Genomic DNA, 20,643 nt, shown 5'->3' on the forward strand with positions numbered 1-20,643 from the left:
GCGGGCCTTCTGGACTGCCCGTAATTGGTCAGAGAGTGATTCGCTGTGTAGCATTTGCCGCCACCATTCTTGTTCCTTGCGACAGTCTGTGAAGGCCGCGGGGCACTGCCAAAGCATGTGGTCAAGAGTAATGATGCCATTGCACTTATTGCAGTTGGTTTGAGTTTCCCTCTCCGGATAGATCCTGTTAATAAAATCTGGACTTGGGTATGTTCTTGTCTGTAGCAAACGTAATGTGACCACTTGGGCTCTGCAAAGCTTACCGTGTGGCAATGGGTATTCCCATCTGCTTAAATAATAATGCTTCGTGATTTCATTATATGTTAATAATCGATCCCTGTGTTCTCCGGGTGAAGTGTAAGTTGCTCGGTCTTGAAGAGCACGGCTATAAATATTCCCCGCCACTGCAACGTGACAATACTGTACAAACCGGAGGCAGTTTGCGCTTCCCTGCACTGCGGAATACGCAACCCTAATCATTACCAGGAAAAACCTGCGGCGAACGCTACGCGACACGATGAACGTCCTGGTACTTTCTAACGCGACAGCGTTGAAGACCCCTCATCGCAGAAAATCCATTGTCGGTGTCGCCCTCTGTCAGAGAAAAATCATCTCGAACCACGCATCGCGATCCACGCAGGCCCTCCGGTTGGCGCATAGGCGTTACTGAAATAAAGCGTACGTCCTGCCGTCCTTCATGTCCGCGTCAAGCTCCAGAGCTATGACTTCAATTGATGCAACGAACCAACTAGCCCAAAAATCTGCTCTCCTGTAATAATTGAATTTCTCAAAGTAAAATACGTCAGTAAATTCGTAAAGTATGGCCTAAACACTACCTACTCACATATAAGGTCAGATTGTAATTTGAATATACGAGAAAACACAATTCTGTTACACGGAAACTCAAACACAAACACATATTGCAGCTGCCGTTAGAGGTCTGCCCTAGTGAGAGCGGCGTGTTCAGCTCGCTCCCTTCCAATACCATCCAGACGAAACCCCCCTCTGCGCAACCACGGCAGTGGTGGCGCCCGCAGCGCATGGAAACGAAGTAAAAGAAGAAGACAGCTCGAATTCGTGCGTAGCATTTGCCGCCAGCCTTTGCAGGTAAACGTTTAGGTTAGCCGCATTTGCAGGGAAGTGTCAGGAGCACTCGGGGTCTTTGAATGCTACAGCGTTCCACGCTTAAAGGCGAAGCTTAAGCGTCCTTCGATATTTTTTTACGACCGCTCGGCAGGAGCCGCCATTGCCGCTAAAGAAGGCGAGCTTTCTGGTTATTTTTTTTACCCTCCTCTGGCTTCGTTACTGCTCTGGAAGTAGGCCAGCTTTTGGTTAGTTTTGTACTCCGCTCAGGTATCGCCACTGCCGTAGAAGAAGGCGAGCTTTGCAGCAATTTTTTTATTTATTTTTTTTTCACTCCGGTCTGGCGCCACCACTGCCGTCAAAGAAGGCAAGCTTTCTGGTTATGTTTTTTACCCTGCTCCGGCTTCATTACTGCTCTGGAAGTAGGCCAACTTTCTGGTTATTTTTGTACCCTGTTCAGGCATCGCCACTGCCGCTGAAGAAGGCGAGCTTTCATGTTATTTTTTCTTTACTCCGCTCCGGCGCCACCACTGCCGCAGAAGAAGGCGAGCTTTCTGGTTATTTTTTACCCTGCTCCTGCTTCGTTACTGCTCTGGAAGTAGGCCAGCTTTTTGGCTATCTTTTTACCCTGCTCAGGCATCGCCACTGCCGCTGAAGAAGGCGAACTTTCTGGTTATTTTTTCTTTACTCCGCTTCGGCGCCACCACTGCCGTCGAAGACCAGGAGCGTCGCCACTGCTGGTGAAGTAGGCAAGCTTTGTCGTTACTTTTTCTTTGCCCTGCTCCGGCATCGCCACTGCCGCAGAACAAGGCCAGCTTTCAAGTTATTTTTTCTTTACCTTGCTCCAGCATCGTCGCTGCCACGGAAGAAGGCGGGCTTTCTGGTTATTTTTTCTTTACTCTACTCCGGCATCGCTGTTGTGAAGGTCGGAAAGCTTTCTGGTTATTTTCTTTACCCAGCTCCGGCATCGCCCCTGCCGCGGAAGAAGGCGAGCTCTTTCTAGTTACATTTTCTTAACCCTGCTCCGACATCGCCACTGCTGGTGAAGTAGGCAAGCTTTGTCGTTACTTTTTCTTTGCCCTGCTCCGGCATCGCCACTGCCGCAGAACAAGGCGAGCTTTCTGGTTATTTTTTCTTTACCCCGCTTCGGCATCGCCACTGCCACTGAAGAAGGCGGGCTTTCTGATTATTTTTTTCTTTACCCTGCTCCGGCATCGCCATTGCCGCGGAAGGTGGCGAGGTTTCTGGTTGTATTTTCTTAACCCTGCTCCGACATCGCCACTGCTGCGGAAGTAGGCAAGCTTTCTCGTTATTTTTTCTTTACCCCGCTTGGGCGTCGCCAATACCACGGAAGAAGGCAAGCTTTCTTTTTCTCTCCCCGCTCCGGCGCCGCCGCTGCCACGGATGCACGGACATCTTTCATCGCTTTCAGCACTTCGCGTTTGCTCTTTTGTTCTTTGCTGCGCTTTTTCACTCGGTTGTGCTGAGGGAAAATGCCGAAGCTCGCTGCAGGAACGGGCTCCTACTCCGCTGTGATAAATAAATCTTGGCAATAATCTTGGCCAGTGAAAGCATCATCCATGCAGAAACAATGACAGTAAAGTAGAAAGAGGTGAATAATACGCGCGAACAGCTGAACAGAAAAGTACGCTTAAGTCGTAAATGCGAACACGGGAAGCGTGCGACAACGAGCTTTATGCTGTTAAGTTTTACGAAATGACTAAACGTTCCAGGCGACTCAATGATTTAGCCGACTGAAACATGGGACACCTACAGTTGAGGCGACAATGCGCAAAAACTATCAGACTGTATAACTTGCCTTGATGTTACATACATACATACATACATACATACATACATACATACATACATACATACATACATACATACATACATACATACATACATACATACATACATACATACATACATACATACATACATACATACATACATACATACACGCACACACACACACATACACATGTATATATCAGTGCCCTACCTCTCTGTGAAGAAGGATTACCAGTGAAGCTGCGTATGTGAGGCCCTTAATGGAAAACTGCACCTACCGCGCGCGTTGGGCCGGCGTTTCACTATCCCTCGGATCGGCCCACGTATGTCTAACGCCTGCGTCACCTCCGCGAAGCTTCACCAGCCAAGCCGAAACGTGCGGTCCCGGTGTTTATCACTCGGTGGGTCTCGACGGCTCATCAAAGTTGTTCTCAAAAATTGGCTACGTCTTTGTGTTGCTTAAGTAATTAATGACGACGACGAACGCGGGAGTAGCGGCACGAGCGCGTTCGTGCGGTAGCGCCGAGGAGTGGCAATCTGTGGAAGAAGACGACGACGCTGGAGCCAATCCTGATGATGATCATTTTGTGTCTACACACCGACACAATCCTGGGTAACTAGCCCTTAACAGCTTCGCTGTGAAAGCTACACGTATTGTACTCAATCGGCTCTCACGCAACCAACAGTCGATATGTTTCCTCATGATGCCAGTCTTTCAGCGGGCAAGACCACTCATGCCGGCGCGCCCACATAATCACTGGAAACGCGTCAATATACGTGTACACAAAGTGCAATCAGCTAGTGTACCCTGCTAAAGCGAGCGGTAGACCCACCGGACACGCAGTCGTCCTCGTCGATTTCGCACGCGCTGCCCACGTAGCCCGGAGGGCAGAGACAGGTGAACGAGTCCCGGCCGTCGATGCACCTGGCGCCGTTCTGGCACAAGCCCGGTGCGCAGTCGTCTGCGTCCAGCTCGCAGCGGGTGCCGCTCAGACCGGGGGGGCACACGCACCGGTAGCCGCTCGGCTCGTCCACACACGTCGACCCGTCGGCGCACGGCTGCAGCCGCTTGCAATGGTCCGGTGCTGCACCAACACAATGAGCCAGTCGCAACGCACTCGCTTTATTTCCCTTCCCCAAGCCGAACGAACCATCACTAAAACCACCCGCCGCGGTTGCTCAGTGGCTATGGTGTTCGGCTGCTGAGCACGAGGTCGCGGGATCGAATCCCGGCCACGGCGGCCGCATTTCGATGGGGGCGAAATGCGAAAACACCCGTGTACTTAGATTTGGGTGCACGTTAAAGAACCCCAGGTGGTCGAAATTTCCGGAGTCCTCCACTACGGCGTGCCTCATAATCAGAAAGTGGTTTTGGCACGTAAAACCGCATTATCTATCTATCATCACTAAAACGGGTCGAAATTTTTTATATGGGGGGGGGGGGGAGGGGTGTTTTACAACGATAGCAAGAAAAATTCGCAGTTCCGCCCGAAAGGCGAAGCACCGATTGCGATAGCAAATTAGTAGATGGCTGCATAATGTAAGCATAGTAGTTTTATCATCCGTATAAGCTTGTAAGCAGTCGCTTAGTGACTAAATTAGCAATGATAGAATATGTAATCGGGACTCAACGGGGACGTAGACAGACACTCAGAGACAGCGCTGTCTTTGTGTCTGCTTCTTTTTCCGTCCTTGTTAAGTCGCGCTTACATATTCTATCATAGATTCAAACCAACTAGCCCATCAACCTGCTTTAACTAAGTTAACCAGCGCAGTATCACGCGCGTACAGGTAAATATGAGCAAATCTCACTCAATGGAAGCGGAAACTCTGCGAAAACGCCGGAGTTAGTAATCGCGGCAGTAGCCGCGAGGCAATTTGTTTCCGTGCTTCTGTCGCTTCAACGCAAACGAAACGTCGAAATCACATCGCAAACGAAGCTGCCTGCACTACGCGCACCCTGCAAACATTGATGCTCACTTTGAAGATGAGGCCCACGCGGGCACACACTTTGACCACGTCGCAGATCGCTTTCAAGACACGCGAGTACCAGCAACGCGTCCCTACGGCGTCCGCGAAAGGCGTCTACTATAATGTTGACCATACGAATCGCGGACGCCATAGTAGACGCCGCGGTTGTTTCCAGTCTGTACGGAGCGGCGGGCGAGGAGGACATCGAGACACCATAGCAGCTGCCGGAGAAGAACGCCCCCTTCTATCGACTGGTCAGTCTTTGAAGATATTGTAGAAGACACATGCAAGAAACATATCGCAGGCAAGTTGGAATACAGCATTGAAGACGGAATGCAAGACTGTATGCGTTGCTTCACGCATTCATCAAAGCGTACAGAATAACTGAATTGGAAAGGCTTCATGCACTACGTCGCCGAGCTGAAAGGAGGTACAGGCCCACAAAGTCCATTTTTAACCTCAGGGTAGCTCGGCGCACGCAAAAGAAGATACAGTGCTGAATAGATAAGCTAGAGGATCAAGGATGGAAATGCTTCTCTGAGTCACTGGATGCGAAAGCGACTGTCCCGTGGGTGGCGTACCCTCGGGGCTTTCGCTCATGCCTCCCGCAACGACACCCTTTCAACTTTCTTGCTGTGAAAAAAAAAAAAACGGCGTGAGATAGACGTGCTAGAGGAATTTTGCACAAAAGTCGTCGGCAGGACAGTTTTACACCCTGACATTGTTTTCGGCTACATTCCTAGTCCACGGGAAACAAGTCTGGACGCTCCATTCTATACAGAAGAGTTAGATGCTGCTATGACGCTCTGTAGGCATTCGTCTTCACCAGGGGCCGCTGGAATAACATATACTGTTTTACGCCACTTAGGTCGGGAAACGCGACGAGAACTGCTCAACCTGGTTAATATGTCATGACAAGATGGCGTCGTTCTACAGAAATGGAAACGCAGCCGCCTAGTACCCCTGCTAAAAGCAGATAAGTCACCACTGGAACTGGCATCATGTCGCCCTATATGGCACTCGTCTGCTTATTGTTGAACAGGACCTCTCCTGGAGCCCTGAGATTGCCCACTTGAAGAAGCTCACATCTATTGTCTACGTCTTCAAGTTAATCGCCGGCAAATCCTGGGGATCATCAGTGGTATCTATGCTACAGTTGTATCGAGCAAGTTTGATTGGATTCCTCCGCTGCATCTCTCCCATGCTTGCTAAAACATGCAATTCAAATCTTCAAGCACTTCAGAGTGTGCACTACGCATTCAACTCGGCCTTTCGCGGAGCGCCTCAAGAGCAGCAACAATTATAATGGCTCAAGAACATCCCATCATGTCTCACATTAGCACCGACATGCTTAGGGCCCATATTTTTCACGTTTCACGGATGCAGTCAGGCTTCCTTACCTGCCTACCAGAACGACAATCCGCAGGCGTCACTCTCGAACGTGGTCAGCATCCATCGTGCCTCCCTACTATCGGGCTTCACACCCTCGGCACGTCCACCCTCAACTTTGTGATGTTTAAAACAACCTGAAGTGCGCCTTTCCGTTCCAGGAATAAAAGAAAAAATTCAGAGGCTTTCCGCTCTGCGAACATGGAAGACCAGCGAAGCTGTTTAGCGCATGCTACAGATGTGACAAAGAATATTGAACAAAGGTACGAACATATTTATTGTCCTAATGTGTGGTCATCAGTGCGATATAAGTGCGCACACACATTCGCGTATAACTTCTGTTACTAAATGTGTCCCTCACGTAAGACAATGAGTGGCTCATGCCCTCGCAAACGCAGCTTTCCCCACTACGACGACAGAAAAGAAGTGAAATTATACGCTGGAATGATGAGCGGCAACGGAGCCAGTTGTGGAAGACGACGACGCTCGAGCCATTGCTGATGATAGTTTTTTTGCACAGTGGAGCAAGCTGTGCAAGGAGACGACGACGACAAACGCGCCAGCAGTGGCGCTATACTTGCGGATAACTTTCTGTGGCTATGAACGGTAACCTACGGAGGCAAAGCGCGCACAAGTGAGAGGCTTCTGAATTGTGTCCCGTGTTCTAGTCCACGTAAGTTTAGACAGGAGAAGACAAATCCTAAACGCCGGCAACAGTTTAATAAGACACACAAATGAGTGTAAAGGTTTACTTATTTTGCGGCTTTGCCTTTCCTTCTTTCATTTTGTTGTAGCGCAAGCTGAACAAGCACAACAGAAAGGCACATCTGACACACATAGCGCTCTGTGTGTCAGATGTGCTTTTCTGTTGGCCTTGTTCAGCTTGCGCTACAACAAAATAAGATATGCTGTACCAACAAGCTTCTATAGCTATAGCTTGCTTTACTAAGCCCCTATAGCTATCCTCACCGACTTCATTTGCCCTTCCGCGTCTGGTGTACGGAGAAACCGTTGCACGAGGAAGCTGCCTCAATTAAGGGTCTGTTCTGAGGAGCAAAAAGCATTGTCAAACGCTGCCGGACTACTTGGCCTGGTACCACGTGTGCAACAGTCACGTGCCCCTAGCTTTCCCTCCATAGCCACAGAAAGTTGCCTGCGAGTACAGCGCATTTGCGGGGCAGTTAACGCCACAAATGTTTTAATAGTCCTTCTTGAAAAAAGTCGTACAAAAATTTTTTTTGAAGAAATTCTCTTGTTTCCCTTGTGCCTGGAACCGCTTTGTGTCCCGCGTGTGACTAGAGTAGGTCAAGGGCGTGTTACAGGTCCCCGAGCCCTCAGGGGTGGGTGGCATTGAGCTCGGACCCTTTTTGCACTATCACCAGATCGGCCCACATGATGATTTGTTTTTGTCAACATCTCAGACACGTTTTTTTTTCCAGATCCTAGCCTTCCAGATCCTAGCCATAGACAGCTTTACTGTAAGAAGACTGACCTGCCTACCGTGGCCTTGAAGCAAGAAGCTCTGGATTGTTTGCACACTTTCTACTTTGACCGAGTCCACGTATACCCGGATAGCTTTCCACTCAGACCAGCTCGGAGCGAATAAGTGCAGTGGTTATACGATCATGACGAATAAGCATCAGATGCAAGTTTTCGCACGTTAGGACATCGACCGGTTTGGAACTTGTTGCCTTCCGAGGTGTCATTGATTTATTAACAACCAACAGGCTAATTGTTGCGCAACTTCTGCGGCTCAAAGACGGCCCTACGATGCCATTCGTCAGCTCTGCGTTGCGGGTCCTATGAACAACTCATGTCGGACAATCGACAAACGTACCATCATATGATCGCGAAAGGACACGACGTCGTGTTTAAGCAAGTTAGTGCTAAGAAAGATAGTGCACCGTATCACATTAGAAAAGTGGCACACAATGCATTGGCGGGCGCACTAAAATGATGTCAGTTGAGAGTAGCGCCTTGTCGTGGTCATCCTTCTTGTGTCCGTTGTTTTGTGCAAAACGAAGTAATTAAGTGGCACACAACTGAATTCACGCTGCATGGATTACATTCTCTCGGCCCATCTATGCGGCCGCGGCTGTTACCTGGGCTTGCGCGAAGGGAGAAAACAATGCTGCACCGCTTACGCTTGGGCGCCGCATTCGCCAATGCATATGCGTGTTTGATTATAATGGCTTATAGCGCCGAGTGCAACGCCTGGGGTGCCGAGGCGACTATAGAACAGCTTGTGCTACTGCCTATGTTTTTAAAATGAAAGACATGACCTCTGCACAGCTCTAAATCAGTTGGATAGAAAACCATTCACCTTGAACAAGATCATAGGACAATGGCTACGCATATCCCAGCTACAGAAGGCCACAAAAGCACTGCTGCGATTTTTGAATCTACCTGATTGAGTAACTGTATGTGATGCGAAATGAGTGACCGTCTGGTATATAGAGCAGAAAAATTATTGGTCGGCGATGTCCACTGCGAACTTTCTTTTCTCTTAACCTTTCCCTCCCCTTTCTCCTTCCCCCAGTGTAGGGTATAGCGACCAGGCTGAGTCCTGGTCGACCTTCCTGTCTTTCAGTTATAATTCTCTCTCCCTCTCTCTCTCTCTGGGGTATGTGGTGGCCCGGCCACACGACCGAACTGGTGCGTTATGATCGACTGACGCTGGTTTGAGCGGAGTGGGCAGCAAACGTCGAGCCGGCTGGACACTGGCTAACGCCGGTGGTTTCTCGTCTCATTTCGTGCACAATCCAAGTGCGATGCTAACAACGCCTCGTCGTTAGGCGCCTGCTATTGCTTCCGCTTAGCAGCAGTCATCTTGCCGAGTTGGGCCAACATCGCGCCAGCATGTCGCATTTAGAGACAACGTCCAAGGAGTTCAAACGCAACGCTAAACCTTAGGATCGCTGTCATCGCTTTGGCCTTTAGGCGAAGGGGCTTAACTTTTCCGTAGCATTCGGGCCACCTTAGAACCATGCCACCGCAGATAGTAGTGAAACCAGGTGGCTTAAAGACATATTTTGATAACTACTTTTCTTCGCCATGATTTTCACAACAAATAGCGGCCAGAAACGAGCGCAACGACTCAATTCTCCAGTCAGCTGCGGTCAACGTGAGCGAGCCTACATACTGACTAGTTGCTGCACTAAGACATAATTAACTGAAAGTTTGAGTACACTGTTTTAGTTGCGCTTCATTAAGAGGAAGCTTTGCTACACGTCGTAAAGAGTACCGCAAATTATATAGTGTTGCTCATCAAGCAGCCTCACGCGGCTATCCTGCGGGCGCATTCATGAATAAGAACTTACGTCATGTGAACAGAAATTTATTACTCGCCGTGGTTAATAATAATATTTGGGGTTTTACGTGCCAAAACCACTTTCTGATTATGAGGCACGCCGTAGTGGAGGACTCCGGAAATTTTGACCACCCGGGGTTCTTTAACGTGCACCTAAATCTAAGCACACGGGTGTTTTCGCATTTCGCCCCCATCGAAATGCGGCCGCCGTGGCCGGGATTCGATCCCGCGACCTCGTGCTCAGCAGCCCAACACCATAGCCACTGAGCAACCACTCGCCGTGGTTGCTTAGTGGCTATAGTGTTGGGCTACTAAGCACGAGGTCGTGTGATCGAATCCCGACCACGGCGGCCGCATTTCGATGGGGGCAGAATGCGAAAACACCTCTGTACTTAGATTTAGGGGCCCGTTAAGAACCCCAGGATTTCCAAATTTCATGTGCGTTCCACTACGACATGCCTCATAATCAAACCGTAGTTTTTGTACTAAAAACCCCATAATTTATTATTTTTTCAATCGGACAGCAATATGGCTTTGCATTGCACCACATGTAGACATCGGTGTTCCCTACTTTTAGAACAGACTGTCATAATCGGAAGATATTGAGAATCCTTCGCCCGAGAAACTTTCGAAGCATGGTGCATCGATTGACTTGGCCCGAGTTGCGTCAGCGCCCCTTCCGTGTCGCCCTCGAGAAAAGAACTTAATTATCTACAACGCTAAGATATGGAGAACACCACATGTTCTAATCACTCTGCTTTCCGGCCTTTCTTTCCTTCCTGTTTCCTGACTGACTAACCTTTGGTGCGTTGGGATTACAGCTGTTTTAGTGTGCCACTCTATTTTGTTCACACCCCCAATATAGCGCTTCCTAGCTTTTCATACTCGTCATTTTATCCTTTGACGGTCTTTTGGTCAACACCTTTTATCGGTTCATGTTTTCATAGCGTAATCATAGCGTTCAGCAGACGCGCGCAAGGTATGAGCATGCGCGGTGAGGCATCATCTCACGCAGTTAACGAGATAGTTATCATTGGTTGGGACACATGCGCCGTAACTTGAATGGTGAATGTATATATACGGGGGTTCTTTGAAATAAAATTAGCTGGAAGAAGCACCTTGTTTATCTTCTTTTTGCCGTCCGTGTCCTTGTGCGCTTGACCTGCCTTAGGGAATAAGCATGTTGGCTACTTGTTCCGTTATAAAGGAGCAAGAGGAGGAGACAAAGGAGAGGGACGACAGGGAGGTTAGCCAGCTCCGTTATAAATAGGACACGCTAAATGTAACGGACACTTACCCACGCAGTCGGACTTGCTGATGGTGCCGATCATGCGGGTGCTGAGTCCGGCGTCGCATGCAATGCAGGTGGTTTGGTTCCTGCCGTGTTGATAATGGCCAATGGGGCAGGCGGTGCATGGCTTGAGTCCGTTTTTCGAGTACGTTCCGGCATCGCACATATCTGCAAGACGGTACACCAGGAGAAAGTGACTGCCACTTCCGCAAGCCACTGATCCCCCACAGCTCTTTTTGGCACACAGCCTTCTGTTAGAATCTGTGCTGTGTTTGCGCACGCACTCATGTTTGCCGTGACGCAGACAAGACAACACTGTTGCTCGACCACGGTTAGAGGTTACGGGCTTTGCGTTTTTGACGCGATAATTGTGGCTTACAGCGCCTCGGCAGGCTTCGCAAAAACCAAACCTTCCGACTTGGCTAGCTGAGGGCCGAGCACGCTACGCTTTTCATAGCGGAAGGCATCAGCCAGGTTGCATCGTGTGCTCAGAAGCGTGCGCCAACTCGCGTCTTCCGGCGGCGTACCCTGCGACGAAGTCCGAGCAACTGGGCCTATCAGTCTACAAGCTGATACCGGTCACTGCTCGCAGGAAAATGTTCAGGGCCCGACTGTTTAACGGAAGCTAGTGCATAGTGTACGCATGAGTTACAGTATATACTGTTAAGAAAATGCAAAGACTAAATGGCAGACAATATGTCCGAGTGGCCGTCGGCATTAATACGATTGGCATTGAAGCACTGTAGCGACACTCTCCGCCAAAGCGCCGCATGTATGAGGCGTGCGCTGCAACCAGGCTCCCGCGCTTGCGATCGATGGATGCCTTTGTAACGGGCTGCAGGGTTGCACCACCACGCTCTTGCCAATATATTGTCTAATGACCTTCCTATGTTAAAAAAAAGAAAAAGATCAGGAAAACGGAAAAAGAACACACGAGGAATTCCCATCGTCAAACTTTCTGAACGCCTATTGGGAGCTTTGATTTTGTACGCCTCCTTGTTTTTCGTTTACCTAATTTTCTTCCACGAATATTCCAATCGCCTCTTAATAATTTCTATTGCGGACATGTTTCCTTTCCCCCTGCTTTCGCTGAACCCAAGGGCTTCAAGGAGGCCAGAGGCGCCTAAATCGACCGCTGGGCAGATATCTTCACATTTTAACAAAACATGCACCATAGTTTGCCTAGCACACGCTTCTTCTTCCTTGTGGCATCTCAATTGACAAGTGCGTGTTCTAAGGCATCCTAATCTGGCTTCGAAAAGCACTGAGTTTTCTGTTGAGTTATGATAAATTATTTCTTTCCTGATTTCGCTTTTTTTCCTCCTAAGTTTTTACTTATAGCAGGTTTCTTTCCCACTGCCGCCACCCGTGAGATTATCTCAGCCTCTCTGACTTTCCGCTTGAGGTTCTTTGTTGGTATGTTGCTCACCACACCGCTCGCATACTTGCTGGCGAGTTTCGTGGTTCTTTTCCTCCGCTGTGAATCACTGTTTTTCCTGTACAAACATCTGAACACTCTCCCAGTCCATTTACTTCCTTCCATATTCCTCCGTCGTTCTTCATTATTAATGTTAGTCTGAGCTTCACTTAAACTGTCCATGCCATATCACCCTGCACAGCTTCATTTGCAGTCTTCCCGTGAGCGCCCAATGTGAGGCATCCCACTGACCTTTGGTTGCCATCGAAGCCTGATTGTACCCCTAACTTCAAGCAAACACCGCATTTCCAAATGTAACTCCTGGAACCATTACGCCTTTCCACATACCCCGGAGCACCTCGTACCTATTTTATCCCCATAGCGCTCTGTGCTTCATTATTTATCTTCCACTTTACTGTTATTGTTTTTTCCTGTGTTTCCATATATCTATTGCCTTCATTTACCCATATACCAAGGTATCTATATGCTCTTACCCGAGGTATTTACTGACCCTGTATTGCCAACGTCTGTTCACGGTTTTCATTGAATACCATAACACCTGATTTTCTAACACTAAATTTCAAACCTAAATTCTTGCCTTCTTGTCCACAGATATCAGTCAGACGTTGTAAATCACTTTGCTTGTTAGCTAGCAATACAATGTCGTCCACCTAAAATAATCCTGGAAGCTGCTGGTCTACTACTGTACCTTCCTTCTGCATGAGAGTTTAAATTCTATATTACTTCGATATTAAATTCGATAAATTCAATATTAGAAGAAGTGGAGGACCGCGCAAAGAGCGATGGAAGGAACAATGCTGCAGGCATAACTTTAACGAAGGCGAAACTTTAGGAAACAGAGAGCGGTTTGGATCAGAGGGTAAACGGGTATAGGCGATATTCAAACAGACATGACGAGAAAAAATGGCGCTCGGCAGGTCATGTAATGCGCAGATTAGATAAGCGCTGGACCATTAGAGTAACAGAGTGGGTACCAAAAAGAAGGCAAAAGAAGGGAAGCGCAGTAGAGGACGGCAGAAGACTAGGTGGTGCGACGTAATTAGCAAATTTGTGGGTGCTAGTTGGAATCGGTTGGCGCAGGACAGGGGTAATTGGAGATCGCAGGGAGAGGCCTTGGTCCTGCTGTGGACATAAAATAGGCTGATGAAGATGATGATTGTTATTATGATGATGACAGAACCCAATGTCCGCCCTGGAAATGTCCCTATCTCCACTGTTTTGTCGCCTTCCACCCTCTCCACAATTGCCTCTGAGCACCTAGCCCGGCTTGAGTCACCGGCGACTATCACCCTCTGACACTCTCCTACTAGCGAGGCCTCTCACTGCTTGTCTTTGCACCCTTTTCTGCGTGATTAGGACTTGACAAGGGTCACTGACACCTGCCTTCCTGCTTTACCTTCGTGGCCGCTTCAAGGAAGGTGAAGCTCTTTCCAGCTACCCCCACCCCACGTTGCACGCATTCCCCGTACTTTATTGGCACTTTTTTTCCTGTCACGTCGCGAGACGGCGTTCCATCGTCACGGCCATTCTCATTCATGATGGGGGCCCCCGTTCAGCCTTTTCTCGGCTGCGCTAGTCTTTTTTCTACCGCCTTCCGTGCATCGCGCTCCATATTTAGAACAATTTGAGATTTTCGACCGCTTTCACAAGCTCATCCTGGAAAGCCTCCATTTTCTTTAATCTAGCATCGACATCACAGTGTCTGCGGATGGACTCGCTATACCCTCCATTGTCACCCTTCCACTCGGCTACCTTGAGGAAACCCGGTACACTGCACGCTTTCCCGTCTTTCTTGCCATTTGATGCGCTTACTTTGTTCTAACGCAAACATCTAAGCTTTCATAGCACGTGCCTACAATCAAAGGCTGATACGCATAGGACCCAAGTCCTTAAAACGCCGCAAATTAATTATCAGGAATGTTTTAAAAGCAATAAATTCCGCACAGGCTTAAGGTATGCCAGATGTTCACACGTATTCAAGCAAGCGGCCACGCTCTCACTGTCCTAACAAAGCAATATTCATGATACCATTGAACACACACACTAAAGTCACTAATAGCTAATAGTTTTGTCACTACCAAACTACTATTTAAAGGCTATAAAGACTTAACGTCCCACACCACTGCGCGTGTTGAAACACGTACGTGGTAGAGAAAGGACGTTCTGAAGATACTGCAATACCAAACATACACGAGATACATCCGCGTGCACAAAAAAAACAAGAAAGAGAAAACTAGCAAATTACAATTTCAAGGCTAAAAATATCAGCAAATAAAAAAGAAAACAAGATCGAGCTCATAGCACGCAAAAAAAAAACAAATACATATTTCCGTCGCAGTCACTGAGCGCTGGCAAAAACACCCGCCCGCCACAAACATCGTGCCATCTAGCGGTGGTAAGGCTAAATTTCGAACCGGCAAGATTATTCGAGAAAGTGATTAAGCAAAATTTCTTTGGTTTAAGGAGTTTCGCCTGTCGGAAAGTAACTCAGCATTACCAGCGAGAGACGTTTCGTAGTCTCTCTTTTGGGGCCCCATTGAGCCAGACAGCGAGGTCGACGCGACCCAGGCATACACGCGCTCAACGTACGAGAGAAATCAGTGGCAGTCTTTGCCAGCATTTTGACGCACCTCTGCAGGCCGCGGAAGAGTCGGCGCCCCATTGGCCCGTCGACAAGCCGGCTGAGCATTTCTTGCACGACGACTGGCCGCTCTGGTCCTGGTAAGCGTCCGTGCCGCACGCAGTGCACGGCTCCTTGCCGGTTGTGGACCAGGTCCCAGGCTTGCAGAGCGCTGTTTTGCGGTAGCAAAGGTAAGCTGCATCCCTCAAGGTAAACGTTAGGCGGTAGCTGCGAGCATTCGTATACTGCGCAGCGAGGCATGAGACCATAAAGAGTAAAACTATTCCGATCTGTTTTTATTCACATTTCCTGACGTCAAACTTACGTAACGGCTGACGCAAGCATCGGGCGGTGACCCGCAGCGTTGTTTGGACAGCCCAATAAAAAGCTCTTCTCGTTTATAGGAGGTTACTTAAGCTTGCTTTCAGAGCAAATAGTGTTGCCTGCCTTCACAGGTTCTTCTTACCTAATTGGCTGGCAAGAGGCGAGGAACATGCATAAGTGGAAAGGGTTCGGTGGGGCCGAGCCAGAGCATTAAATGTTGATAACCGGGCGAGAAGGGTGTTGTGGGGCGTTTGCGATTGGCCCACTTCCCCTTACCTGCGGTGGCTGGTCGAAAATCCCGGCGGCGTGAAACCGAATGATTAAAAAGCTGCTACAACGGATCCCCAGCAAAGAGGAGTTGGCAGAGCGATGTCGCATAAAAAGGGCTCGACTAGGTTATACTGCCACGAAGAAATTGTTGTTGTATGCAAATAAGTTCATCCTCCCCGGCAGCTGCGAGCAGTTAGTGCCAGAGTGATCGGTGGGCAGCACACTTGTATTCCTTTTCATACGCGACAGTCTTCGGCAATTAAAAGAAAATCTTGGTTTGGTTCGGAATATTAATACATCTATATACGTCAATTAGACCTGGTGAGTGCTCGTGGTTTTGTGACGTCACGTGACAGACAGGCCAAATCTGAAACCTTTCGATCGATAGCAGAGGAATAATGACGAGGATGGCGTAGAATCAGAAATACTTTTTTTTGTTCAGTCTAATCATGCACCATTTGTTTACACAGGTGATAGCAGAGGAAAAGTTCTCGCGGTTTCCGTGACGTGAAGTCATAGCAGCACGAACTAAAGCAAAATAACGCAAAGAGAGAGGCACACGGGGACATGTGTCGGCAAGGTAACAAGGACATGCTATAGTTCGCGCTGCTATGACATTATGATGCAAAACCAAGTGGCCCAATCTTTAACCTTATTAAGTTTCCGTGACGTCGAGTCACAGACAAGCGACGACAAATGGTGGAGGGGCGATTGAAGAAATGAAATAGAACATTTTTTGAATAGCTTTACGTTATAACGTCTATAATCTGATGTTCTTTTGCTGATCGGTGCGTACTCGTCAGCTTGCTCCGTAGAGAAATGGGTCGACAAAACCGACACACGTTCGGGGCACGTCATGGACACCATCAGAAAGGTGGTCTGGTGTGCAAGAGCCAGCCGTGGCCTGTAAGCGTTTGCAGGGGTCTTGGACAGTACGGGACTATTCTTGCTTGGCAAGCTGTAAATCACAGTAGCTGCGACAAGGATGGACAGGTATAGGGTATAGGCATTTATCTCTTATTTGTGATGCCCGATATTTCGTTTGCAATTAATTTGTTGTAGTGTGTAATATCTCGGTCAATGTGTATTAATACAACGGGCGGAAAGCTGGCGCAATGATCTCGTGCAACAAAAATTTGGAGGGCCCTTAAGCTTCGTCTTTAAGAGTGGAACACGATAGCATTGCAAGATCCCTAGCTGCCTTTCACGCTTCCGGGGAACTGCAGCTCGTGTAACCGTAGTGTTTACCGGGAAACGCTCGCGGCGGACTCCATGCACGAAGGCGAGCTTTCGGGCAGAAAGGCGGCCTCTTGCGTAGGTAGTGCAAACTGGGCCAAATAAGTTACGTCATTTTCAGGTTTCTTTAATTGTGTGGCACTTGTAATATTGAAGTTCGACAAAATTTAAGACAAAAGGCGTGCGCTGTCGGTGTTTGTTGGCTGTCATTCTCAAAATTCTGAGGAATAATTTTATTAAGAATGTAAAAAATGGAATGAGCTTCGTTAGTGATGTTATGGTGTGGAACTATAGCCTGCATATACCGCATGCGGTGTAGCAAGGCGTGGCAGGCATATATATATATATATATATATATGTATATATATATATATATATATATATATATATATATATATATATATATATATATATATATATATATATATATATATATATATATATATATATATATATATATATATATATATATATATATATATACCAGAAAGAAAGCAGTTCTGGGCAGTTCCGGCTGGTCCGGCTGGTGGACCAGCGCCGGAACTATATATATATATATATATATATATATATATGTATAGTCATATAATGAGAAGCCAACAAACACTGACACCAAGTACAACATAGGGGAAATTGCATGTGCTTAATAAATGAAATCAAGTAACGATAAATTAATGGAAATTAAAGTGGATGAAAAAACAACTTGCCGCAGGTGGGAACCGAACCCACAACCTTCGCATGTCGCGTGCGATGCTCTACCAATTGAGCTACCGCGGAACGTGAGTAAGATCACGTTCTCGTGACGCCTGCGACAAAAAAGACGTTCCACGTCCGCCGCCAAGGTCTGTGAGTGGGGGCGCTGGCTAACACTCCCAGGGTTCTACTAGTACACATAAATACCCAAGAAAGTGGATGGGGAAACGCCGCCGCGGTAGCTCAATTGGTAGAGCATCGCACGCGACATGCGAAGGTTGTGGGTTCGGTTCCCACCTGCGGCAAGTTGTTTTTTCATCCACTTTAATTTCCATTAATTTATCGTTACTTGATTTCATTTATTAAGCACATGCAATTTCCCCTATGTTGTACTTGGTGTCAGTGTTTGTTGGCTTCTCATTATATGACTAATAATTATCGGGTCCCTCGGTTAACCCCCTTTCTTCTCGTTTATATATATATATATATATACCAGAAAAAAAGCAGTTCTGGGTTCTGGGTCCGGGTAAATATTCACAGTGAAGTAGACGCGCGTATGAAGCGGTTTATTGACGTTTCGGCCGGATATATGGTGTGTGTGTACACTTTTTCACACATATATACACGGTAACACACATATACACACTTTTTCTCTAACATATATTGCCGCGGACACCGGATTTTGCGCGACGCGAGGCCCCTATCGCCTTAAAATGTCGACGCGTCTGTCGGGCAGCAGCGCCACGGAGTCGACGTATAGACGCTGAGTATCGCACGCATGGGCATCGCAGTGCATTAGGGTCCACTGACGACAGCAGGGAAGTCTCCCGCCCCCTCCCTTCGGCCTCTTCGGTAACACTCGACATTTCCAGTCAAGCCACACCGTGATGAAGAGAGTTGCGCGATGGCGACCAGCGAGTTCTTACCTCGGCATTCAGATTCGGAGCTCGCCTTTTCCGTCAACGTTGTCTTGTTGGCCGGGCAGGGAACGCACGAGTCAGCTGCTTCCCGGTCGGAGTACGTACCTATCGGGCACGGTGTACAGCTCGTCTCGTTGCCGTAGAAGGTCCCCACGGGGCAGTTCACTGGAAGCAAGGATATGGACTCACTGCAGTGGCACTTAAGAAACGCTATTCTGTCTTTTATTGGAGACGAAGCTAGAAATGACTTGCTCTCATCACCGCTAGATTAAACGCTTGGTGGTTACTTTTTATTTTTAATAAATGGAGCAGCGTAATGTTTCGATATCGCAATAATTTGGGTTCTCGAAAGGAGCATTTTTTCTTCCTCTACAGATACTCGCAAAACGAACAAACGCTCTCCTCAGGCAACAGCCGAATTGATTTCACAATTTTTTTCAAAGAAAGCAAGTCAATTTTAAGTCGGTACCAAACAAATCTTTCTTACGTAGACCCTCAGTTCCATTTAAGAATATTAAGAAACGTCGCATAATATACATCGGTAGGCCGGCACTCCTTAGGCGGTACAAGAAAATAATAATAATGATAAACACGGCAGGCTCTGGTGGTGAACTCAATGCTTTAGCAACAGCCTCCCCACCACCTCTTTGTCCGTGTCGAAATTATCGAGCCGAAATATAGCGCAGTGATCAGCCTGTACCGCTTCTGCTTGGAGATTCGAGTTGGGAAGACAAGTGTCCGAGGCGAGAAATCTACTTGTCTTGTGCGCGGAAGCCACTCCCCGTCTACTTCATGTACCTTTTGCCGACGTTCATTTGTAACACCAAATGTGTTGAAGTAACGAAACCTTTCATGTGCTCATCTATTAGCAGGTCCATGTTCCATAAGATGAGGTCGCGCGCCTCACTGCAAAACAAAGATGAGCGTACGTTCACTACTTTGTGGCTCAGAATTTCATGCTATGAAAACCGATGTACTGGTTTTGTGAATTGTATGCAGCGCGAGCAATGGCGTGATAGGCGAATCTTCCATTTTTTTCTCATTAGATTGCGTTGCGACACCACTACTTATAGACGACGACCACCACGGTCTTCGTCGTCAGCGTAGCGCAAGGAACACAAACAGCAAACCCAGCCGTTTAAATGCTCTTGATATAATCACCTGGGACGTATACTGCGACAAGCGCCTCGGCGATGCTATCGCCTTCGCGTGACTGTTCAACCAGCGAATCAGCGCGCGCCTGACGGCGATAGTGTCGCTAATGCGATACTGTCGCCCAAGGTGATCGTCTCAGAAAACGTTCCCATGTCGCAGATTTGTAAGCAACTACTAATAGAGCACTGAAGCATTTAACCCGCCAACTGACAGCTTGCGTGCAATTCTCACGCCGCACTCGTTTGTCCTACAAAATCACAATATAGCGTTACATATTAAATTATATGTGCTATATACTATCCTTTCTCGCTCTATAGCAATTCTAGCAAGCAATGTTTTGCGGTGTTTGCATTTTTGTTTATTAACTGTATTTATGAAGGGGTTGGTGTCTGTGTGTGGCCGCGGCTACTCCTCTTTTCTTACATGATAGTTATCGTCGGAAAGTTGTCAACGATCAGAAAACTTGACTAATAAACACACCAAGGAATATTCACGTACTAAGTCTAAGTACTGCCACATAACTAATGTCCGCGCCACAGAAGGGTTCACATAGCATGAATAGTTTACATAGCATACATGTTCACAAAACCAAGATGTTCACAGAGAATATGCGATTGAGGGCCCTCTTGAATGCCGCACTCTAGATACAAAAAATACAAAAGCTACATCAACACGAAGACACCGTGAACATGGAATCAAGGGTTCCTGGTAATAATAACAATGCGAGCAATAACTCTTGTATGACTTAGTACTTTTGTGATACTTCTGGTTTCTCCAAAAAGTGTACTAAGGCACGCGTAGTGATGTTTTGAAGCTTTTCTGTTGGTCATGCACCTAAAATTTTTCCTAAGGATAGTGACCGTATATGCAAGCCATGTAGTTTTTCCGAAAGGTTCTTGCCGAGAGTATCATGGTTTTTACACTGTAAAATAAGGTGTTTTATGTCTTCTCCAGTCTCTTCAAATGAGCATGTGGCACTGTTAGTTTTTCTTATCCTATAAAGGAAGCTTTTAGTGTATACGCAGTGCCTAGCCGAAGCTTATGAACTGATCTTTCAACAGATCGACTAGTTTTCAATGGAATATTGAATTCTATTCCAGGATCTATATTACATAATTGAGAGCTCTGCGCATCATTTACGAGCCAAGT

General features: G+C 47.5%; 1 protein-coding gene across 2 annotated transcripts in view; it reads right to left on the reverse strand.

The window, feature by feature from the left end:
• The window catches only part of LOC139057173 (sushi, von Willebrand factor type A, EGF and pentraxin domain-containing protein 1-like), a 173,680-nt gene that overhangs the window by 80,814 nt on the left and 72,223 nt on the right, over nt 1-20,643 (reverse strand). For both annotated transcript variants that reach the window (XM_070534968.1, XM_070534967.1), the window contains exons 15-18: nt 18,346-18,504; nt 14,907-15,068; nt 10,845-11,006; nt 3,711-3,962 (exon numbers count right to left, since the gene is read on the reverse strand). In XM_070534968.1, the coding sequence (XP_070391069.1) occupies nt 3,711-3,962; nt 10,845-11,006; nt 14,907-15,068; nt 18,346-18,504 (735 nt within the window). The remainder of the gene's footprint in view (nt 1-3,710; nt 3,963-10,844; nt 11,007-14,906; nt 15,069-18,345; nt 18,505-20,643) is intronic.

The sequence above is a fragment of the Dermacentor albipictus genome, chromosome 3, assembly GCF_038994185.2.
Source record: "Dermacentor albipictus isolate Rhodes 1998 colony chromosome 3, USDA_Dalb.pri_finalv2, whole genome shotgun sequence".
NCBI classification, from domain to species: Eukaryota; Metazoa; Arthropoda; class Arachnida; order Ixodida; family Ixodidae; genus Dermacentor; species Dermacentor albipictus.